Raw genomic sequence first — 25683 nt, 5'->3', positions numbered from 1 at the left:
CATTATAACATGACCAAGCATTGCAGCATCAAGGATACCCTGACAGAGCTGCAGCTGTGAGCAGTGATGTCAGTGAGCTTATCTGAGGTCACACCTGGTTCCCCCAGTACCCCAGCTGTGACCTCAGGTGAACTGACCTTAGGTGAACTCATAGAACTCAGTGACCTCGCCTCAGGTGAAGTCATTGAACTCAATGCCAGATTACCAGTTTAGGCTATGTGCACATGTTCAGTATTTGGTTCCAGACACTTCTGCACCAAATCTGCATCTCCTGGTAAAAAACACTCCTAAACCCCATGCCTTTTTAAACAGTTTTGGAGTGGCTTTTTTGCCAGAATATGCAGATTAGGTGCAGATTTGTCTGCAACCAGAGTGCACATAGTATAATTTGGTAATCCAGTATTCAGCATGTTTAGTGGCTAAACCAGGTGCCAAACATGCAGGGAGGAGACTTTAATATCCAAAGGTGAATACCAAAATACTCGAAGAGTAACTATTATCTTAAATACTTTAACATTTGTGCAAGTAATCAATAGCACCGAATATATTTGCTCATCATTAGTGATATCCCAGGTGAACTAAAGTATTTATCAGAATGAAGTAATAACCATTTAGTTAGGGATATGAATGAGTTAAAATTGATATCTATTATCTGTAGTGAACAAGGTAATTGATATTTAATATTCTTAAAGGTCGAGAAGGGTTTATTTGGAAAAACGCTTTGTGAAACATTGAAATACTCCCTTAATTGTAAAGTGCAGCAGCGTATGTTGACCCTATATAAAGTTTACTATTATTACCTTTACCCACCTTTACCCACTCTAAAAGTGCCCATACACATTAGAGCAAAGCCAAATACACCCAACGATTTCAGAATGACCAGACAACAGTTTAGGCAAAGAAGGATCAGACGCGTTGAATGTTCAATGCCAATACGCTTTGTTGTCAGAGGAGAAAATCTGACAAAAGAAGTGTGTAAAAGTGGAAGCGCTTCTCTTTCTATTTAAAACATATGATTGCTTTGCTGAATGTGTAAGGTTAAGAGGCTGATGGCTGATATATCGACACCTCTCTCTATGTTTCAGAGGAATACCAAGAAGAATGAGACCGAGGCTTTCAGAAATTCCGACAGCTGCCATGGCAAACAACCAGTGCTAATAACAGCTTGTGCACATGAGCACTGGGAAATATGCCATTTAAATGCCGGTGTCAGTGATTGGCAGCAGCATTTAAATGGCTAAAAGTAGAGATTGAATCTCAGCTGAGGGGAGAACTCTTCTCCTTGCAAAGACTGACAAACCAATATGGCTGTCAGGGGTGAGGAGTCTTATAGCTGCAATGCTCCTCTGGGAAATATTCAATTGTCTCTTCAGGGAAGAAGGAGACTAAAGGGTACTTTACACGCTGCGACATCACTAGCGATTGCTAGCAATGTCGAGCCCGATGGCACCCGCCCCTGTAGTTCGTGCGACATTTCGTACTCGCTGTCGTAGCGAACATTATAGCTACGGCAGCGTCACATGCACATACCTTGTCAGCAACATTGCTGTGACCGCCGAACAATCCCACCCTCAAGGGGGAGGTGTGTTTGGCGTCATAGCGACGTCACTGTGGCGTCACTAAGCGGCCGGCCAATAGAAGCGAAGGGGCGGAGATGAGCGGGACGTAACATCCTGCCCACCTTCGGAGATGTTTGTCGTTCCTGCGGTGTCACACATAGCGATGTGTGCTGCCTCAGGAATGACAAACAACATCGTACCTGTAGCAGCAGCGATATTAAGGAAAGGAGCGACGTGTCAACGATCACCGTTTTTTTACGATTTAGCGATCTTTGATCGTCGCTCCTTGGTGTCACATGCTGCGATGTCGCTACCAGCATCAGATGTGCGTCACTAACGATGTGACCCCGACGATATATCGGTAGCGATGTCGCAGCGTGTAAAGCACCCTTAACTCTAGTGCCATCTATTAGAAGTAGCAATCCTAAAAGTCAAAAGTGGCTCTTTAACAAGCCTTTTCATATGGCATAAATCCTAGGTCATATGAAAAGGCTTGTTAAAGAGTCACTTTTGACTTTTAGGATTGCTACTTCCAATAGGTGGCGCTAGAGTTCATCTCCTTCCTTCCTTAAGAGACATTTTAACAAATCTCATCTGTTAGACACAGGTGTCAACTTTGTAGCTTATGCAATATCACCCACATGTGCAGAGTAGAGTTGAGCGCGGTTCGCGGTTCGAGGTTCTCCAGTTCTAAGCTCGAGTGATTTTTGGGGCTGTTCGAGATCGAACTAGAACTCGAGCTTTTTGCAAAAGCTCGATAGTTCTAGAAACGTTCGAGAACGGTTCTAGCAGCAAAAAGCAGGGCTTTTTACAGCTACAGTGTGCAGGAGCCATCGCTGGCAGCCTGCCACAAGCTGGTAACCAAGATAAACATCGGGTATCCAAGCAAAGCGCTTGGTTAGTAACCCGATGTTTATCTTAGTTACGTGCAGGAAGCCCACACTTCCCGCTCAGCTCGCTCCGCCCCCTCCTGCCCGCGGCATGTATACATACATATACACACACACACACTCTCACTCACGCACACACCCCCCCCCTCCCAGCTACAGTGTGCAGGAGCCATCGCTGGCAGCCTGCCACAAGCTGGTAACCAAGATAAACATCGGGTATCCAAGCAAAGCGCTTTGGTTAGTAACCCGATGTTTATCTTAGTTACGTGCAGGAAGCCCACACTTCCCGCTCAGCTCACTCCGCCCCCTCCTGCCCGCGGCATGTATACATACATATACACACACACACACACACACACACTCACCCCCCCCCCCCCGCTCGGCTTACCTGCGGTGATGAAGTCCCGCCATCCCGACCTCAGCGCTGTCACTGTCCTCCATGGCCGCCGCTTGTCACATCACCTATCGCTTCCGACCCGAGACTGACACTGGCGGTGACGTCACGGATCTCTCGCGATACTTGATGTGAAGGCGCCGGTCATTGACCTCAGTGACAGGGGCTGTCAGTGTGCTGGAGATCAGCGCAGGTAATGTACCTCGCTGACAGCAGCACTTGTCACCCCCCTACAGTGACCTGGGCTGACCCATTGATGTTAGCTCAGGTCACTGCATTGCTCTCCCAGCCAATGGGGAACATCCTGCTCTTCATTGACTGGGACAGTGTGGATCGTCATGGCAACCCCTTGGATTACACCAGACCTGGATTTGTTTTTCAATCTAATAAATTGGTTAAAGAGGGAATGTTTTGGGGAGTGTTTTTCCAAATAAAAATGTGTTTGTCGTCTATTTTTTTTTATTACTGACTGAGTTGGTGATGTCGGGTATCTGATAGACGCCTGACCTCACCAACCCCAGGGCTTGATGCCAGGTGACATTACACATCTGGTATTAACCCCATATATTACCCCGTTTGCCACCGCACCAGGGCGCGGGATGAGCTGGGGCGAAGCACCAGGATTGGAGCATCTAATGGATGCGCCACTTCTGGGGCGGCTGCGGCCTGCTATTTTTAGGCTGGGGAGATTCCAATAACCATGGACCTCCCTAGTCTGAGAATATCAGGCCCCAGCTGTCTGCTTTACCTTGGCTGGTGATCCAATTTTGGGGGACCCCTACGTGTTTTTTTTTTTAATTATTTATTTAATTTAAAATAACAGCGTGGGGTGCCCTCAGTTTTGGATTACCAGCCAAGGTGAGGTTGCCAGCTGTGGTCTGCAGGCTGCAGCCGTCTCCTTTACCCTAGCAGGCTACAAAACTAGGGGGAACCCTACGTCATTTTTTTTTCATTTTTTTGGCTAAATACAAAGCTAAGCACCCCTTAGTGCCACATGAAAGGTACCAAAGGGTGCTCCACTTTTTCTCCATTTTTTTCTCCACTTTTTCTCCACTTTTTTCTCCACTTTTTTCTCCACTTTTTTCTCCACTTTTTCTCCTCTTATGCTCCACTTTTTCTCCACTTTTTCTCCTCTTAATCTCCACTTTTTCTCCACTTTTTCTCCACCTTTTCTCCACTTTTTCTCCACTTTTTTCTCCACTTTTTCTCCTCTTATGCTCCACTTTTTCTCCACTTTTTCTCCACTTTTTCTCCTCTTATGCTCCACTTTTTCTGCACTTTTTCTCCTCTTAATCTCCACTTTTTCTCCACTTTTTCTCCACTTTTTCTCCACTTTTTTCTCCACTTTTTCTTCTCTTATGCTCCACTTTTTCTCCACTTTTTCTCTACTTTTTCTCCACTTTTTCTCCTCTTATGCTCCACTTTTTCTCCACTTTTTCTCCTCTTAATCTCCACTTTTTCTCCTCTTATGCTCCACTTTTTCTCCACTTTTTCTCCTCTTAATCTCCACTTTTTCTCCACTTTTTCTCCACTTTTTCTCCACTTTTTTCTCCACTTTTTCTCCACTTTTTCTCCTCTTATGCTCCACTTTTTCTCCACTTTTTCTCCAATTTTTCTCCACTTTTTCTCCTCTTAATCTCCACTTTTTCTCCACTTTTTTCTCCACTTTTTCTCCTCTTATGCTCCACTTTTTCTCCACTTTTTTCTCCACTTTTTCTCCTTTTATGCTCCACTTTTTCTCCACTTTTTCTCCACTTTTTCTCCTCTTATGCTCCACTTTTTCTCCACTTTTTCTCCTCTTAATCTCCACTTTTTCTCCACTTTTTCTCCACCTTTTTCTCCACTTTTTCTCCACTTTTTTCTCCACTTTTTCTCCACTTTTTTCTCCACTTTTTCTCCTTTTATGCTCCACTTTTTCTCCACTTTTTCTCCACTTTTTCTCCACTTTTTTCTCCACTTTTTCTCCACTTTTTTCTCCACTTTTTCTCCTCTTATGCTCCACTTTTTCTCCACTTTTTCTCCACTTTTTCTCCTCTTATGCTCCACTTTTTCTCCACTTTTTTCTCCACTTTTTCTCCTCTTATGCTCCACTTTTTCTCCACTTTTTCTCCACTTTTTCTCCACTTTTTCTCCTCTTATGCTTCACTTTTTCTCCACTTTTTCTCCTCTTAATCTCCACTTTTTCTCCACTTTTTCTCCACTTTTTCTCCACTTTTTTCTCCACTTTTTCTCCACTTTTTTCTCCACTTTTTTTCCTCTTATGCTCCACTTTTTCTCCACTTTTTCTCCACTTTTTCTCCACTTTTTCTCCACTTTTTTCTCCACTTTTTCTCTTCTTATGCTCCACTTTTTCTCCACTTTTTCTCCACTTTTTCTCCTCTTATGCTCCACTTTTTCTTCACTTTTTTCTCCACTTTTTCTCCACTTTTTCTCCACTTTTTCTCCTCTTATGCTCCACTTTTTCTCCACTTTTTCTCTGTTCTTTTTCTATGGTCGGTCTACCCATTAGCTCTGCCATGCATACTGTAGCTCTACACCTACTGCACATGTTACTTTATGATTGACATCTCTTTCGTACCAGAGCTGTCTAAGTCTACTCTGACCCCATATTTGTCATTACTATATTGTCCTTGTACTGTATTATGACATTTGTATCATGTGTTTCATTTCTTGCTGTGTTGCAATTTTTTTGCTGCATCCCATTTGTACCTCTACATTGTTCGAGTTTATGTTATTGTTCTCTCACTCTTATGTGATACTGATTATTGTCATTTTTCATGATTACATGCAGATAAGTCCAATCTGACGAAGGCTCAGGCCGAAACGTCATTTGTAACTTGTTTTGGACAAAAACATATATGCTTATGAAAAATTTTTTTTTCTTAATATGGACCAATAAAGAGTTATTTTGCATTACTATCCATTGTGACTTACTGACTTAGTCTGGGAGATTTAGAGTGCCGAGGTTACTCACTAATTTTATCTATTATTACCTCTGAGCACCTATATACCAGTGAGCAGAGTTTCCTCTACAGTAGTTCTCCTGATTAGGCATGCCCTTACCTCATGAGCAGGGCATTGCAGCTTTGGTAGCAACCATTACGACATGGACTCTGCTGCTGTGGACCCGGGGAGAGTGAGTGCAGATTCATTGCACCCACACTCCTCACATGAAGGGTCCGCACTCCTAGAAAATGGGGGATACGTTCCCTGAGTGTCTCCCCCCCATATTCTAGATGGTCCAGAGTCGTCGTGGGACCCCTTTATTTTTTTTCTTACAATAAATTGGTGAAAGAGGAAATGTTTTGGGGACTGTTTTTTCAAATAAATTTCTTTTGTCGATTTTTTGTTTTTGTTAGTACTGACAGTTTATGATGTTGGGTACCTAATAGACGCCATGACATCACAAACTGCTGGGCTTGATCTCAGGTGACTTTACAGCTAGTATCAACCCGATTTATTACCCCGTTTGCCACTGCACCAGGGCACGGGATGAGCTGGGGTGAAGCGCCAGGATTGGCGCATCTAGTGGATGCGCCACGTCTGGGGTGCCTGCGGCCTGCTATTTTTAGGCTGTGAAGGCCCAATAACTATGGACCTTCCCACCCTGAGAATACCAGACCACAGCTGTCCGCTTTACCTTGGCTGGTGATCCAATTTGGGGGGGACCCTACTTTTATTGTGTAATTATTAATATTTATAAAATAATTATAAAAAAGAGCCTGAGGGGACCTCCACATTGGATCCCCAACCACGGTAAAGCTGCCAGCTGTGGTTTTCAGGCTACAGCCATCTGCTTTACCCTAGCTGGCTATCAAAAATGGGGGGACCCAACGTCATTTTTTTTTTTAACTATTTTTTAAATAGAAAAAATTAATGGGCTTCCCTGTATTTTGATTGCCAACCAAGGTAACGGCAGGCAGATGGGGGTGGCAACCCATAGCTGTCTGCTTTATCTGCGCTGAGAATCAAAAATACCGCGGAGTGCTACGTCATTTTTTTAAAGATTTATTTTTACAGCACTGTGATGTCCAGCAATCAAAATACAGGGAAGCCCATTTTATTTTTAGTTATTTAAATAAATAATTAAAAAAAATATATATGGGCTCCCGCTGCATTTTTTGTATTGCTAGCTAAGGGTAATCCAAGCAGCTACTGGCTGCTAACCCCCACTGCTTGGTGTTACCTTCACTGGCAATGGAAAATCCAGGGAAGCATTTTTTATTTTTTTTGCCAAAAAACTACAAAAAAAGGACGTGAGCTTCGCCATATTTTTGTATGCTAGCCAGGTATAGCAGGCAGGTGCTGGAAGAGTTGGATACAGCGCCAGAAGATGGCGCTTCTATGAAAATGCCATTTTCTGAGGTGGCTGCAGACTGCAATTCGCAGCAGTGAGGCCCAGAAAGCTCAGGCCAACCTGTGGTGCGGATTCCAATCCCCAGCTGCCTAGTTGTACCTGGCTGGACACAAAAATGGGGCAAAGCCTACGTCATTTGTTTTCTAATTATTTCATGAAATTCATGAAATAATAAAAAAAGGGCTTCCCTTTATTTTTGGTTCCCAGCCGGGTACAAATAGGCAACTGGGGGTTTGGGGCAGCCGTACCTGCCTGCTGTACCTGGCTAGCATACAAAAATATGGCAAAGCCCACATAATTTTTTCAGGGGGCAAAAAACTTCTGCATACAGTCCTGGATGGAGTATGCTGAGCCTTGTAGTTCTGCAGCTGCTGTCTGTCTGTATGGAGAAGAGCAGACAGCAGCTGCAGAACTACAAGGCTCAGCACACTCCATCCAGGACTGTATGCAGAAGTTTTTTGCCCACCAAAAAAATGACGTGGGCTTTGCCATATTTTTGTATGCTAGCCAGGTACAGCTGGCAGCCACGGGCTGCCTCCAACCCCCAGTTGCCTATTTGTACCCGGCTGGGAACCAAAAATATAGGGAAGCCCGTTTTTTTTAATTATTTCACTTATTTCATGAAATAATTAAAAAACAAATGACGTGGGCTTTGCCCCATTTTTGTGTCCAGCCGGGTACAACTAGGCAGCTGGGGATTGGAATCCGCAGCACAGGTTAGCCCGAGGTTTGTGGGCGCCTCTGCTGCGGATTTCAGTCCGCAGCCGTCCCAGAAAATGGCGCTCTCATAGAAGCGCCATCATCTGGCGCTGTATCCAACTCTTCCAACAGCCCTGGAGCCGGGTGGCTTGTTGGGTAATCATGAGTTAATACTGGCTTTGTTTTACTAGCCAGTATTAAGCCAGAGATTCTTAATGTCAGGCACGTTTGACCCGGCCATTAAGAATCTCCAATAAAGGGTTAAAAAAAGACACCACACAGAGAAAAAATACTTTAATAGAAATAAATACACAGACACATTAGAGACTCCATCTTTATTACCCCCTGTCAGCCCTCCACGATCCTGCTCTTCTGTCTTCTTTCTTTCTAGTGTAGTAGTAGTGACGATTGTAGTGAGGATGAGGTGCACCAGCTCATCACTTGGGGCTGGGGAACCTCCATCCTCACTACAATGCTCACTACAATCGTGCAGCAGCGTGCATCCTTCACTCCGTGAGTGATCACTGCTGGCTGCTAGCGGTAACGCTGACAGACGCGTTACCATAGCAACGGTGCTCTCGGAGCCGCGGTTAGCGGTGACGTCACCGCTAACTGCATTGCTATGGCAACGGTGATCTCCGTTAATGACCGGCTGTGTCAGCCGGTCCCTAACGGAACGGGGAGTCGACCGTGTGCTAGAGCATGTCGCCGGTACACGGCGATACACATATGTGCACCGTGTACCGGAGAGATGCACTCGCAGGTCCTACATGACGTGTCATAGTCATGTGACCAGTCTGTAGCCAATGAGATAATAGCCACATGACTGGTCACATGGCTATTTTGACGTCACGATAGGTCCTGCATCTCTGCTGGCAGTGCAGGTCACCGGGAGGATTCAGCGATCATCGGATGGAATAGCGGCAGGAGACAGAGTGCAGAAGGGATCGCGAGGACCGGTAAGTGTTATGGCAATGTTTATTAACTGTTTGTGTACATTTATCATGCATTTTTATGTGTTTGTGATTGCCTCCCATTCTAGCCTATACGTTCGAGTTCGGTTCGTCGAACGTTCGACGAACCGAACTCGAACGGGACCCCCGTTCGGCGAACCGGCCTCGAGCCGAACCGGGACCAGTTCGCTCATCTCTAGTGCAGAGTGCACTGCTCCTGAGCCTTCTCCTTACACGGCACATGCACAATGACATGCAATTATTTGAGTTAAGGGGAACAAGTTACCCAATCTAGGGCTAGTATGTAACAGACAGTGACTGAATATATGTTTACCTCTTAAACGTTGCAAGTAACCGAGCCGTACATTAGACTAGTCTCTCCACCCATGGCCAGTAACTGACAGGTCTCTACTTATAACACACAGGGAGATTCCTGTCACTTTAGGATAACAGGTGCAGAGAAGGCAAAGGAGACCGGCCTGTGTGACTAGTCTCATGTCTCATCAGAATGCAGCCGACTATTAAAATAGGTTATTCTCTGAAACATCGTTGAATTTCAGAGTTAAACATATTTAGCTGGAATCATGCAGCTTGTATCAGCTGTCAGATTCCCTATAAAAATGTATACCATTTATTTAAGTCATGAAATATTAACAAAGGCAACAATATAAAAAAATTCTATTTGCCAAATGCTTCAATTTTTAACACAGTTGGCTCAATATAGTGCAAACTGCTGATTATCGTAAATTATGGGCTGTGTTAAAAACATATCAGCAGCTGACTAGGCAACACAGTACATAGGTTATCAAAGTACTTTTATTACATGAGATAATGAGTTGCTGATTTTTTTTCTTGCTTAAGAGTTAATGATCTGGTGACTGGTTCAATATGAAGCTCATCAACTTTAGGAACGCACACCTTTGATCAGATAAGTAAAATGTTTCTGGCAGTGAAAAGGCATTTTATCTGAAGACATTAAGTTACTTCTTAAGAGTGGATGTAATATTGATTTCTCCCTTTAAGCAGAAATAAACATTGCTTTTTACCTGTATTTATATGTCATCCCTGGAAATGCCATAACCGTAATACAGAAGCCAAAAACATACCTGTTAGCTAACCCAGTCTGCTATCTGCATTATTCAGTTTCATTACACAATAATTAGAAAAACCTAGTAACATTTTAATTTTATGTCCTATCAATATCAAATGATTCAGAAACAATAATAATTAGAAAATTCTTCATTATTACTATGCTTCATAAATCAGCATGTTCCATAGCAAGATTTAACAGAGTTTTAAAGAGAGTAAATGGACTTTCTCTAATTGCATCTCATAATTGTTAATTTCATCATCTTGAGCTTCAGGGTAGAGCTTCCATATAGTAATGTCATCAATTACTTGCAGGGCGCAGACACAGATAAGAATGCACATGGAGAATAAAGCAAATCACCAGGAAATTTTACCAATCATCTCTGTTGGAGGTGCTCCTTAGGCTGGATACAGAAAGTACACTTCAAGTGGGGTCACCACACGTTCATTTTTGCTTTTTTGGATCAAAAACAAGAAGTAAAAAAAAAATTAAGTAATATTTAAGTATGTATTTTCACAAATTTCACAAATTAAGATACTGAGTTTTATGCAGGATTAGACCTTAACCCTTTAATGATGAATAAGGTGCTATGTACATCATCTGTCTTCTCCATGACATTGACATCAAGCCTACATCTTTTCCTACACATGTCAGCTGATTTAATCAGCTGACATGTGCTTCTAACAGCAGCGGATGGAGTGGCTGTTAACCTGTTAAATGCCGCTGTCAATTTCTAATACTGGCATTTAATATGTGCTTGTGGGGGGATGTGCTTTTCATCACCGGGCATCAATAAATTGTCATGACAACCAGACATCAGCTGATGAATCCTGTGCCTGACATCACAGTACTCCTGTGAAAACCAGCCACTGGACAGCGTTTAAAGGAGACTGTGATTTCTTCTATATACAGCAATGCTGTGACATTGCTGTATATAGAAATAATGATCAGACTATTGCAGGTTCAAATCCCATAAGGGAACTATGAAATACACTAAAAAAATCAAAAAAATCTGAAAACAATAAAAAATATAAAACTTCCAAACACCCACATTTTGCGACATCAAAAATTAAGAAATAAAAAAAATGCAGATATTTGATTTTGCTGTGTTTGTAAAAGCCTCATCTATCAAAATATAAACCAATGTAATCTAATTGGTGAACATTGTAATGGGAAAAAAAGAATCAAAACTTCAGAATTGCAAATTGTGGGCCACTGAAACAACAGACAAAAATGTAATAACAGATAATCAAAGCATCCTATATACCCAAAATAACACAAAAAAAATCGGCTTGGGGCAAAAAAAAGCCCCCTTACAGCTCCATATCCCAAAAATCATTGCTGCCAGAAAATTGTGACACACGCAAATATGATTTTTTTTTATAAAAAAATCTGATTTTTTTCACCACTTAAACAAAAACTATACATGTTTTGTAACAATGTAATCATACATAGTTACATAGTTACTAAGGTTGAAAAAAGACCTGGGTCCATCTAGTTCAACCTTCCTCCACCAGTTCTACATTTGGTCACAAAGTCATTTATAACCAACAATGTTGTGTGTACTGAGGAAATCATCCAGCCCTTTTCTGAAAGATGTTATAGTATCTGCCATTACTACCTCTTGTGGTAGGGTATTCCACAGTCTGACTGCTCTAACTGTAAAGAACCCTTTCCTATTTAGCTGTCGGAATCGCTTTTCTTCCACTCTCAGTGAATGCCCCCTGGTCCTTAGTATTGTCTTCAGAAGAAATAAGTCATGTGCCAGTCCTTTATATTGACCACACATGTATTTATACATATAAATGAGATCTCCTCTGAGGTACTGTCCTGGAGAATCATGCTGCCAGGTTTATGGTAAAGTGAACTCTGTAAATATATATATATTTTAAAACAAAAAAAAAAAAAACGATTACCAAATTTTACTTTTTTTGCTATTTTACCACACTTGAAATGTTTTCCCTGCCTACCACATCATATGAAAAAATAGATGGTGTTATTACAAAGTACAACTAATCCCACAAAAAGCAAAGCACTCACATGGCTATATCGATGTAGAAATAAAAAAACATGACTTGAAATAAGAGGAGGAGAAAAAAAAAAGTGCAAAATGGAAAAATCATTCACAATAAGTAATAGTGGCAGGGGAACGCAAGTAGAGTTGATGACCATTGCAACTTACTGTGACTTCCATAATGATAGATGCTGCTGAATATGTACAAGTCCTCTTTTTTCTTCTAGTCAAGATGGACACATGTCTTTATTTAATCATATTAGAATATTAGCAAGAGTCATAGTAACTATGACTCAAAACTACTAACTATCTGAAATTGATCACGCAGTGCAGTATAAGATTCCTTAGAATCAGTATGTGCTTACTTTTCAACCCATTGTTTGCCAATTTGGGTTAGTGGTTCCAATTTTACTAGCTAGTGAAAATCTTTCAGAACAATGCATGTATGGTCTCATTCAAAATAGAATAGAAAGGATGGTCAAACACTACAGTTATTCTGAGGTATCTGTCACCAGATCCATTAATCCCTACAATTTGTAAGGCAAGTCCTCCATTGATTGGACAGCAGGACAGAATGCAAACGCTTGAATCAATATGATAAACCTTTTGTCATCTTCATCAATGTTTACCATTTCTAAACAACATTTATTGAATCAGGGAGCATTATCCTGCTGAAAGAGAACCACTGCCATTAGGAAACACCGTTAGCATGAACTTACCAATAATGATGTTTAAGTTGATGATACATGCCAAAATAAAATCCATGATTTTCTAGCAGAACAACCTCCAAAACATAAATCGGATTCTGTTGCCAAGATTTCGTCCTCAGATATGTTCCTGTTCCATGCCCATTGTAGGCTTTTTTAGCAGTTGTAGAATCTTCTGATTGGTCTGTGGTTCCTTACCCCAAACAGAGAGAATTACCATGCACTGTGGGGAAATGTTTTGACCCAGTAATTGTTTTAAAATTACTCAGATAAAAGTATTATATCACAATGGTGGACTCAAGATATACTAATTAGTTCCAATTCTGATCCCCTCATGCATATTAGTAATGAACAAGGGTCAGTAGGGTGCTCTGGCATGTAAACCTGGCATGCACTATGTGGAGATGCTTTGGCCCAGTCATTGTTTTAAAATGACATAAACTAAAGATCAGCTAATCTTTCCCAACTCAGTACATGGAAATATGATTCATCAAAAGGGTATGAATTACACGTGAATTTAAATTGTTGCTAAGTTTGAGTCTGAAGCCATATACTTGGCATACAAAACTGGGGGGCTTTAACAGGGTTGTCCTATATGGCAGATTGCTACCACATTAAGCGATTTTTGGAACATGCATACAAAAAAATAGAGAGAATCACACATGTGCAACCATCTTTCCATTTATGAGGAAGCAAGACAGGGACTCTTTAAACAAAGATGCAAATTTACCATATCTTCAGGATAAGTGTCCCAGATGGGAATAACACTTTAAGCTAAGAAATAATCTATTTCATACAGCTATTTGACATATGTGTTGACTAGTAATAACTGATAAACTAAAACTTGTTTGGAAAATATATTAATTGGTGAAATATACAGTATACATTATAACAAAATTAAATCTAGACGTTGTTGCTTTTAGAGAAGAACTCCTGTAACCTGGCACAGTTTCACATTTCTGAACAATGATACATTTGCAGTAATTAGATTTTCAAAAAACTTGAAGTGCTAATTAGATCTAATGTGATTTTCCTATGTAGCTTAAAATGAAATTCAGAATTAATGTAATGTGAAGCTGCAACAAAATGCAATATGTTCAGAGTTTTCAGACTTAGAAACTAATGTAACTTTTTCCTTATTGTCTACATTCATTTACTCTGTTGCTTGAGGGTTATGTAATATATTGAAAAGCCCACATAAAGCAGAGGTTAGAGCTTGAAATATAGTAATATCTTATATTACAAAGAGAAGAATAAATCACCCTGGTGGAAGGAAAACATTGTTGTGATGACTTACACTGTTCTTGAACTGCGTTCTTACATAAATCATCATCAAATCAATGCAATTTTACTGTTGCCAAATGTGTAGCCCAAAGCATGACAGTTAGAGCCTAAGATACAGTATGTGTACTCACAAGTGCTAAATTCTCTAGTATGCCAGAGTAGAAACATGGACTAGTGTCTTTTTCCCATTTTATCATCACAAAAAGTGGACTTTTTTTTCCCAGCGTGCTAAACCATTTTTGTCTTTGTGTTAGTGTTTACAACCATTTTTCTCCTATTCTAATAAGTTCTGGAGGTTTTTTTAAGCTTTTCTTATCAAGTCCTTAGTGCAAATCAAACAAAACTTTGATGACACAGCTTATTTCAGGTGTGCTGTTCGGAAGGTATGGATGTAATCTGGATAAGGACACCTGGACTGACCTTCAGGCTAGGTTACCTTGGCTATTCTTGATCCCAGGATTACCACTGATGGTGAGGACACCTTGGCTGCCACACTGGCCCTGCTCCTAACCAGCCCTAATCTAGTACCCCCTCTCCCACCACGCAAGAAGAAACCAGGATCAGAGCGGTAACCCCAACAAATAGACAAATTGGGGGAAAAAAACAAAACTCAGTCACACCGCACCCAAACACAGAGAGGTATAAACAACAAATGGTAAAGGGGAAAACCAAAGCAGGGAAGAAAATATAAGACAAGTGGTAACTCCACAACAACAGCTAGCACACAGGAAGACTTGCACCAGCAGCTGCAAAGCAACTCCCTCTCTCCACAGCAGAACTTGGTAGAGTGTGTCTATCAACTGCAAGGAAGAGGTGGCTGATGGGGGTTTTTAAGGAGGAGGGGAGTGGCTACAGCTGAGCTCCAGTTAAGCAACTTTGCAGCAAGGGAGAAACTGGCATTAACCCTTGCTGCACCAACAGAAAGCAAAATATATTTAATATTGGGCTCTAGAATAGAGAAAAAAGGCTCAAATAGTAGTACCATCACAAATCTCTCAACACCAAGAGATAATTGTGACAGCTGTTTTTCTATGGATACATTACTTTAAGGCGGGTTTCATAAAACAATGGATAAAAAATGAATATTTCTTTTTTTGAGAAACGGCAAACTGCCCAAATACAGGTACATGTTGTATGTGATAAGCATGAATAGAACACATGCAAGAATTACAAATGTCTGAATGATAAATTATATTTAAAAAACTATTATGAATAAGACCTTATTAGTATCCATAAATGTTATGGTTTATCACTTTTGATATGACATTGGGGTTAACTTGAAATATTCAAGCCTACTGTCTTGTCTCTAGAAAAGACTGAAAAAGTGTTAGATTATGAAAATACTGTTATTTTAATATCTATGCTTTTCTGTAGTCACAAAATGGCAGAACGCAGTAGTCTGAAACTGTACAGATTAAAGTGAATGGAGTGATCCTACAAGAATATTAGCCACCAATGTCTTCATGCTGACAACATTCTGAAGCTATGGGCTAGAGGAGAACTTATGTAGTAGCGCAGACCAATAGAGCATTGTGTGACATCAATGCCAAGTTATGGGTGCTGCCAATGCTAACGCCAAGTTTGTGTTCTATACAAATGGTAATCAAATACTGCCATTATCAAAATCACTCATTTCAACTGCAAACAATCCCAATATTAACTAGTCAACCTATTAAACTAATGTAACCAAATAGCTGATATTCTAATGTAATTTTTGCAAACAATTCTGGGAGAATGCATTATTTCATTGTTAGAAATCTATGGTGTTTTTAATCTGTAATACTTTGGTACTCTTTTGATTGTACAACATTCTTTCTCTCCCATAGGTAATGCTTTGCACTGTCTACTATGTTACATTGGCAAATGACCATAATAACAAACTATTATGCTGCCACCCCTTTGGTACAAAAGGGAAAAATGCATATAGGAAAATAAGAAATAAATGTATTTAAACTGTAGTAGACAGAAAATGAAATTTGCCTTTTTTTCTTTTCTAACAAAATGAATAATTTATATAAAATGTAAGAATGACAAGAATCATCCTTCATTGATTAGACTTCGTACACATTCCATATTAGCCATAAGATTTTTTAGAGAGAGAGGTATACCAAAGAAATAATATACTTTATTACAGAAAAAAGGGACAAACCACATGTCTCCACACTAGGAGTGGGGCACATACAGAAACATGGTTAAAAACACTTAAAAAGCCGATGGCATTATATACCCAGCACGCCAGGAACCAATATAAATACAGCATACATATGCAATGTAAAAACCTCTCCTACAACCAAATAAATATAGGTGTTTTAAGAAGTGTACAACACAATCAGTTTGGTCTAACACAGATAGAAAAAGTGTTAAGGTCGCTAATCCTCTACTGTTAAATGCGGTCTGAATTCAGACAGTATGGCATAATAAATAGTGTGGTAAAATTAGCAGATACACCACATAAGACTATGCAAGCAAATACTGTTTTGCTGTTTACACAAGATTTAAGTTCAGACAATATGGTAAAATTAACAGTAAGTTGAACCTAACAGGTGCACCACATAAGATTATATAGGCCAGTAAGGAGCAGCAATAATAACCACAATTTGTTTGTATGAGACATATAGCACATGGTCAAGATCCTAAGCTCCTGAGTGACCGCCTGCCTGCATGATTCTAGCTAAAATAGCACTATCCCACCATAACACAGCCATTTAAGATCACATGAGGCAAACCAGGGCAGTGTCACTACTCAAGGTTTAAAGGAGTCAGATCTATACTTACTACCATAAAGGTAAGCAAAAACCATGAGGGTGAAAGTGGTGTGGAGAGACGGGTTCCTAGCATGGCAAACCCATGCGTATCGCCACCTATAAGGGTGGCTTCCTCAGGGGAAAGAGAAGGCAGTGCCTTGTTTCCCTGTGCCATATATAAGAAGAGAAAATTAGCACTCACCAGTAGCGCAGCTGGAGAGTCTCATGCATTTGCAATGTTCTGATGGCGGCTGCCATCTTGCTTGGGTCACATGACATGTAAGGTGCCGCCCCCGTCTCACACTGCGCATGCGCTAAACGTCATCACACACAGCGCTATCAAAATACATTCGAGCATACCACATAGTATCGTGACTGGTACATATAACATAGGGGCGCTCGAATATAGCATTTCTGTATGTTTATTTATCATGCAGATTTATACAGCGCTAGCGCAGGGAGTCACTTTCACTTTATAACATGTGCAGTTTCCATAGGACACTGCACATGCGTTAAAAGGTATGGTGGAAGTGGTTATTTTTAGAAAGGAGCCAATAGAACAGAGTATTAACCCTTAGAGGGGTGTGCTCTGGTATAAAGAACTATAGTTCCAGGTAGGAAAGTTTGCAGCCCTAACTCGCACAAGAGGAGTATAAGCCATAGCGCTAAACGTCATCACATACAGCGTTATCAAAAATACATTTGAGCACAGCGCATAATAACGTAACTGGTGCATATATACATATAACGTAACGGCGCTCAAATATAGCATTTCTGTATGTTTATTAATCATGCAGGTTTATACAGCGCAAGCGCAGAGAGTCACTTTCACTTCACAACAAGTGCAGTTTCCATAGAGCACTGCGCATGCATTAAAGGATATAATGGGGCTGGTTATCCAAAAAAGGAGCCAGTAGTACAGGGTATTAACCCCTCTAGGGGTGTGCTCTGGTGTAAGGGACTATACGTTCCAGATAGAAAAATTCCATATTAGCCATGCTACAGTTATTGCAAATTTGTTTGCATGTCCTATTCTATCCACCAAAATATGTGTGGCCACTAGATGGTAAATAGATGACGTTGTACCAAGTTGGCTAATGAGAAGAAGAGCCATTATGTAAAAGGTGGTACTCCTTCTCCCATTAAGTGGTTAATTGATTCACACTTGGTCCAACAGTCCCAAATTTGACACGCCTGTACTGAATGTTTGGATACGATCTGTAAAAGTGGTGTGAGAGGATCACTAGGAACAGGGAATCCTAAATTCACCCTCAGACTAGCGGAACCCAGGCTGACCCTGACTCCAAAGGTACATCTTAAGGTGACAATGTTTGGGCCGCCTTTTTTACCCTAGCTCCTGAACAACCTTGGTCTTATGGCCCCCGCTCCCTCCACCCAGGAGAGGGTCTGGACAGGTGTGGTAAATTCCATACAAATAAACAAACTGGGGAAAACCAAAATTCAAACTCACAACAGTCACTCACAGAGCTATAGACAATACATGATCAGGAAAATACTAAAGGAAGGGAGGAAATAATCATACACGAAGAGAATTTCCACAACATACCAAACAGCACACAGAAGTACAACAGCTACTGGATAACAAAGCCCAAGGACCAAAAATACATAAAGCGATAATTGTCATGGGATAACAGGCTCCACCATCTTAAAATGGGTGGAGGCCACTGTGATAGGTCTCCTGCAACATGGGACTCAAGCAGTAATCCACAGGCTAGCAGAAATTAACTCCTGTAAGCCTGATCGCTAACAAGAGCACAACTGGTCGAAGCTCGAGCCTGTCTGTGCAACTCAAAAGCAGCATTGTGTGGAATATCTGACTCTGCTGAGTGAACAGCGTTAGAAGTAGTCTTGACACTTGGTAAGTTTTGAGCTAGACACCATTTGGCACAATCCTGCCATATAGGTTACATGTTCATGAAGTCTAAGCTAGACTGTTTCTTGTCAAAGGAGTTAAATTAAAATAAAGTAAAATTACATTGGCATATGGAGATCAAAAGTGACAGAAAGATATCTATATAATATGGTAATGTGCTTCTGTTTATACAGTGAATGTATTTTTTAGGGAAATGTGCACCTGCATGACATCAACTCATCATTCTCCCTGGTAACTGTAATTGTATGAAATAAGCTCATCGAAACATTTGATAAATCATGTTATTTTTGTAAAGTTTACACTTTAAAGTGTTGCAGCAATATTAAGAACATAGAAATTGAGACTTACTTCACAATAATAGCAATCTGTCTGTTTGCAGTGCACACAAGAAATAGTTATTGCTGTATATGGACATTAAGTATAGCTTATGGGGACACTGAATTAAGTCGGTCCTTCAGTTGAATGGAGCTGACCAACTATTCCGGAGACAGTCCATGGGGATGATGCTGTTTTTTTATTAAATCATTACACTTATTCTTGTAAAAATCTGTGATTTTCATAAAAGCTGAGCTCCTATCACTATTACCTCTATATTTTTGTTGCAACCACTTTTATTCAAAAGTAGTCCACAAATAGTTTGGTAGTCTGAAGGCAAGTAGTATAAGTTCTAAAAAAAGTATGTGCTATATTTAATTCTCCACTTCTCTGAAGATACTCCATTCTAGTCACGTCACTGCTGCAGCTAGTCATAGGCTGCAGTGGTCCTGTGATTTCCGAATTAAGCACTTTGATTCTCAGCATTCCTGGAAGGTTAGTATACCTCTGTTTATTATTTTATTATTTATCATCCTAAAACCATCAATGAATAAAATAATATATTTAGCTGTTAGACAACTCCTTTAAGTATGAGGCCTAATGAGGAAACTTGTTGTTTTTTCCATCATCTCATTCCTGGAGCCATATATTTGAGACATTTATTTTTATGTGTTTGTTTTTTTTACATAATGATCTATAATTATGACACCATATAACTTGCTAACTAACTTTAACACTTGATTAGGGAAAATTAATAAAAACCGGAAATTCTACTACTATTAACTACTACTGCTAACAAAAAGTCATGGCTTATTTTGTATGAGAAGAACTTCAGTTTTCAATGGTGCCATTTTGGGCATACATAAGATTTTTTTGATCACTTTCTATTCTAGTTTTTGATTGGACAAATTGAAAAATAATATTGTGTTGTTTTATGAATTTTATTTTATTTTATATGGGATTGATTGTACATTAGGATTCACATGCTAACTAAAGCCTGCTTTATACGTTGCAATTTAGCATACAATATAGTATGCGATTTGCAATGCCCCCATCGTATGTGCGACATGTTCAATTTGTTGAACGTGCCGCACAAACGATTAACCCCCATCACACATACTTACCCGTCCATACGACCTCCACTTCCTGGAGTGGGAGGGACGTTCGGCGTCACATTGACGTCACGCGGTAGCCGGCCAATAGAAACGGAGGGGTGGAGATGAGCTGGACGTAAACATCCCACCCACCTCCTTCCTTCCGCATTGTCGGTGGGAGCCTCGGACGGAGGTAGGCTGTCGTTTAATGTTCCCGGGGTGTCACACACTGCGATGTGTGCTGCCTTGGGAACATTGCACAATCGCACGTTCAATCTTTGAGGAATGAACGACGTGCATGCGATGAACGGATTTTTGTTCAATCGCTATTGCACGGAGGTTTTACATGCTACAATCATACTTACGATGCCGGATGTGCATCACTTACGACGTGACCCTGCCGACACATCGTAAGATTTATTGTAGCATGTAAAGCGGCCTTTAACTGCACAAGTTGATGCGATTACAATTATGCCAGATTTTTTTTTTTATGTATCACTATAACTGCAAAATAACCTAAAAAATAATGTGTTGTCATATTCCATTTTATGTTTATATTGCTGCCTTAGTGTTTTTTTGCATTATGTACTATAGCTTTTATTGGTACCATATTAGAACGTTCTAATAAACAGCATACTTTATTTTTGTTGTATTCGTGACATTTTTTCAATACACTTCACTATAAAACTTTAAAAATAGAAAAAAAGAAACAACAAAATTACACAAAATAGAATATGATACCAAAACGCCATTAAAATTATAAACAATTTCATAATAAAGATGAGGGGACTTGTGAAAATTCAAGTTCTGCTAGTTGTGCTGGTTCAGATGTACTTTAGCAAACATGACCCAAACTGCACTGGAAGTCACTGATTGGTCAGTTCAGCTCTCTGATCACGCACAGCCAGCCATAAACAGAACAGTTACAGTTAAGGGCAGGGTTTTTTCTTTTCTTTTTTTAGTGCACACTACATCTGATAATGCTGTTGATTCGCCCACTGTGAGCCATTCAAATACTGCAAGTAGCTCACACTGGACAGAGCACCGAGGCTAGCAATGCTCACTTGAGTAGTTTGGATGCGTAAAGCACCCGAACTCTGAACTCGAACTCTGATTTTTTTTTTTTGTAAAGCCTGTGTTCGGTACGAACATTAAACTTAAAATTAGGGATCACTCATTTCTATTTATTAATAAAAGCACTTTGTGAAGAAGACAAATATATTTTTCTTTTCTTTGTCCTTTAAGACAACTATTTAAAAAAATAAATAGCAATAAAGATTATGAGAATAAAACTAACACTAAATTGGTACTTATCGTGGTAGGATTCAGCTGCTCGAATATCTACTAATGATAGTGAATCTGGTGGTGCAGACATCCAGCATTTTCTGAATTTTAGTTGTGGCAACTTTGAGGTTACAATGCAACTGTATTTACTACCATTACTTGCAGTTGAGATCAATTAAAGATTGTGCAACCAATATTTGTATTTGTGGGATTATCATCAAATAAACTCAGAGGAAAAATGTTTTTCTGTAATATTTTGATTATTTAACCCAAGAACGCATACCTGGGGCCTCACAGGCCTGCTAGGTTACTTGTTTTCTATTGTAGATTTCTATAGTTGCGCGTTCTAGGGTTAAAGTATATTGCTCATTCCAAGGAAGTTTCCAGTATTGGACACTTAATATGTCAGTGTATAATAAATAGTCTGTTAATGGAATTTCTTTGTATTACCAAATTACTCAGCTTTGATCATGATCACTTTTTATTTTTATCATACAGCTTGGCTCATGGAATCCTATGACCGGACTGAACGGTTCTCTGACAGACAGAAAGCTGGAAAACAACATGCGTGGTGTGGTGCTGCGTGTGGCCACAGTGCTGGTAAGGATGTTTTCAGTTCTAAGACCTTTACGCATGGCCTACACACTGACATGTGTCAGCCAACAGAAGTTCTCAGACAAATTGCATAGTCAAAACAACCATACAACTTGTCTACAACTTGCACTCTCTCAACTGTTTTAGAGTTGTGATTTTATGGGGATAAAGTGGCCAAATCATGTGTAGGTTGTAATAAAGACACAGTTGCCCATAACTTACATTAACATGTACGGCAAGTGAGTTACATGCAAATTGTGACCAGCGACAGAATGTCCAACTCATTTAGAAACATTTGGAACTGTGTTGAGGTCACACCATAGGAAATCATTAACGAGAACCTGTCATCATGACATAGCATGTTATAATAAAGGCGTACCCTTAATGGAGCTGTTATATAATTCAATAGATACCTTTAGTGAAGAAATCCTGGTTGCTCTTTCACCCACATTTGAAGTTTAGCTGTAATAAGATTCGGGTGCTTTTGTTCAGGATTGTGGGGTGTAACTGTGGAAAGGGTCTTTGGCTCTGCCTTTCTGCCTGACTCTGGTATCCATATGTGCCTCCTTATTTAAACTCCACACCTGCACCATTCTTGCGGTGGCGGAGTTTGTGCAGATTTATCTTTCTGTGGTCCTCAGCAAAATGGTGTTACATGCTGCCCCATCCTTGGTACCTCCTCATTTTACCTTTGCTGATTGTCTGCATTTTCTTTGCCTTTCTTCACTTAAGGACTTCCATTCTGGCTTGACAAGGCCTTTGACTGACACCACTGTGCATGCACAATGCTGTGCACTGTAACACAATGCTGAAGTATCATTACATTGTGACAACTGAGGCCTTTTCCCGCCAGAATACCTGGTGTGAAATGAAGATGGGAGAATGGTAAAAGATGAGAAGCTGAGGACCAATCAGTGTGCTTTTGTTTGGCCCTCTACAGTTTGGTAAACTGGTGAAATTTGGTCTTGAAGAAAGAATAGCAAAAAACTATATTGTGAAAAAATAATGATTTTAAAAAATTTCAGAGAAAATTTAAGTCTACCTAAATAAATTAATTCAACTCTACAATTGAACCTTTAATAATGTAATCATGATGGAAAATATGGTAAAAAAGGGGTTATAGTAAGTGTGAGAGAACAAAGTAATTGTGACATTGTGCAGGCAAGCTAATTGAAAAAGGAGACAATGATGCAATTAGTTAAGAGGTGGCTCACTGGACTATTGTACATTGGCCACAAATTACTGAGGTGGCCACTGGGCTAGGTCCTGCAAATTTATTTGCACTATTTCAGATAGATAGACAGATAGTTGGATAGATGGCTAGACAGTCAGAAAAAAAGACTGACAAATAGATAGATAAAAGTAGGTCGTACTGTACAGAAAATGTGGGGGTACTTTATTCACCCATTTCAATGTGATGTTTAGGCTCCAGAAAAATAGGTGAGACTTTTTAAAAAATGCTTTCAAAGTGTGCAAATTGAAAATATATAAAGATTAAGTAATAAGCAGATAATCTGACATTACATTCTTTGGTATAAGTAGCCTTTCGATACACACCCCCTATTATTTAGAAAGCTGCTTTATGACTAGTGATGAGCGAATATACTTGTGACTATATGTTACTTCCACGAATATTAAGGTATTTGCAATATCCATTACTAGACGGGTATTTTGGTAATCGCCTTGTGAGTTTTGAGTCTACTCCTTAGCATATTTGGTACCTTATTTTCAACAAAAAGGTGGGGAGCCTGCACTGCTTGTTTGCTAAAAATCTCATTTTGCATTATAGTACAGTTGGAATAATTTGGGAATTTACACTTTTAATTGTTTGCATGCCATTGTCAAGCAGTGCTGGCTCCCCCCTTTCTGTTGCCTTATTTTCAGCCAAAACACATGCTAGGATTGCCTGCCATTCACAGTAATGTCATAACCAACTTTGCTATTGGCATTATTGGGATTGGGAAGTGCAGTGAAAAAAAATAAATAATTGACTTGCAGTACTTAAAGCAGGAGAAATATACTCACCAAGTTTCCCACAACATTCACACGGCTTCCTGGTCTGCTCATTAATCCCACTGAATATAAACTGCTTCCCCACCCACCAACTGTGATTGGTTGCAGTCCTGCTTCCCCCATCCACCCTCTGTGCCGACGGCATCTGTGCTTGGTTGCCCTCACACTAGCTGTCTGGTCCTGAAAGTGGAGTGTAAAAATAAATAAAAAATTAGAAAGAATCACGTAGAGTCCCTCATATTTTGATACCTAGTGCAGATAAAGCAGACAGCTACAAGATGCAGCCCCCAATAATGTGTGTTATCTTGGTTGTGTTTCAATATAGGAGGCATCCCAAGAGGCTTTTTTAAATTAAGTAATTTAAAAAAAAAAAAAGTGTGCTCCCCCATTTTGATACTCAGCCAAGATAAAGCATATAGCTGGGATCTAGTATTCCCATGCATTTCCATGGTTATTGGGCCCTCCCCAGGGTGAAAATAGCTGTAATTAGCTGCAACGATTTCAATGCTATACCTGGCTCATCCTGATTGCCCTAGTGCAGTTGCAATTGAGGTAATATAATAGGTTAATGACAGCTATGGTTTGTCACAACATCACAGCTGCCATCAAGCTCTGGGTTGCTAATGGAGAGTCGTCTAAAAGACCTTCGTATTACCAATCCTATATGTAAAAAAACCACATAAAAATCTTTTGTTTTAAATTTTTTAAAAATACTCTCTTTCACCAGTTTATTAACCTCCAACCCCCCCTTGAAGGTTCAACGTACTCCCTACCATGTCCCAAGATGAACCCGGCTCTGCTACATCCAGAAGCTGCAGTGATGAAAATCTCAATCTATCACTACAGCTATTAGGACACACTGAGAGAAGCATGGGAACCCAACTGTGGGAAGCGGTAATGTCAGTCAGGTCACCAGAGTTCACAGACGGGTTCCCATGGTACCAAGTGTGACCTCTGGTGAACCCGCTGCCGGATTGCTGGATTGAGGGATGTGGCAGCACAGTTGTTAGGCAATCTGGCAGACACAGCTGTCCAGCAATCCAGCAGTCAGGTCACCGGAGTTCACACTCAGGGCTCCCCACTGCTCTGAGTGAATGTTAAATCCACTGTTCCCAGTGAAAGTGTTATCTGTTGCTGGATTGTTGGACTGTTGGATTGTGGGACACAGCTGCACATCAATCTGGCAGCGGGTTCCACTTTCACTGAAAGCAGCAGGAAGCCCCAAGTGTCAATGCTGGTGACCTGACTGCCAGATTGTTGAATTTCAGGGAAACAGCACCACAGCAGCCTAGCAATCTGGCATCAGGTCACCTGAGTTCACACTCAGGGCTCCCTACTGCCCTCAGTGAAAGCTCAACTCGCTACTCTCAGTGAAAGTGGAACCCTCTGTTGAATTGCCGGACTGTCAGATTGCTACACACAGCCACACAGCAATCTAGCAGGAGGTTCCCCTTTCACTAAGAGTAGTCAGTGTGAACTTCAGTGACCTGACTGCTAGATTGCTGAACTGCTGTGACTACTGGATTGCCAGACTTCTCTTTCACTGTGTCCCGCAATCCGGCAGTCCTGCAGTCAAACATTCTTAGCTGCTCTCAATGTGTCGCAGAAGCTACAGTGATCAGTTGTGTTTTCCATCACTGCATATTTTGGATGTAGCAGAGCTGAAATCATCATGGGACATTGAGTGGTTTGGACCTGCAGGGATGTTTGGGTGATTTAATACATTGGTGATAGAGTGTGTGTTTTTTTATTTAAAATAAAGGATTTTTGTGTTTGTGTTTTTTTTCTTCTCACTTAC

At 40.4% G+C, this 25683-nt stretch overlaps 1 protein-coding gene across 2 annotated transcripts in view; it reads left to right on the top strand.

The window, feature by feature from the left end:
• Positions 1-25683, top strand: part of GRID2 (glutamate ionotropic receptor delta type subunit 2) — a 1893008-nt gene that overhangs the window by 1253699 nt on the left and 613626 nt on the right. For both annotated transcript variants that reach the window (XR_012754338.1, XM_075351083.1), the window contains exon 9: positions 21777-21878. Coding sequence is in view for 1 of the 2 variants with exons in the window: in XM_075351083.1 (XP_075207198.1) it covers positions 21777-21878 (102 nt within the window). In the remaining variant the exon portion in view is untranslated. The remainder of the gene's footprint in view (positions 1-21776; positions 21879-25683) is intronic.

Source organism: Anomaloglossus baeobatrachus, chromosome 1 (assembly GCF_048569485.1).
Source record: "Anomaloglossus baeobatrachus isolate aAnoBae1 chromosome 1, aAnoBae1.hap1, whole genome shotgun sequence".
NCBI classification, from domain to species: Eukaryota; Metazoa; Chordata; class Amphibia; order Anura; family Aromobatidae; genus Anomaloglossus; species Anomaloglossus baeobatrachus.
This window is presented reverse-complemented; position numbering and strand designations above follow the sequence as displayed.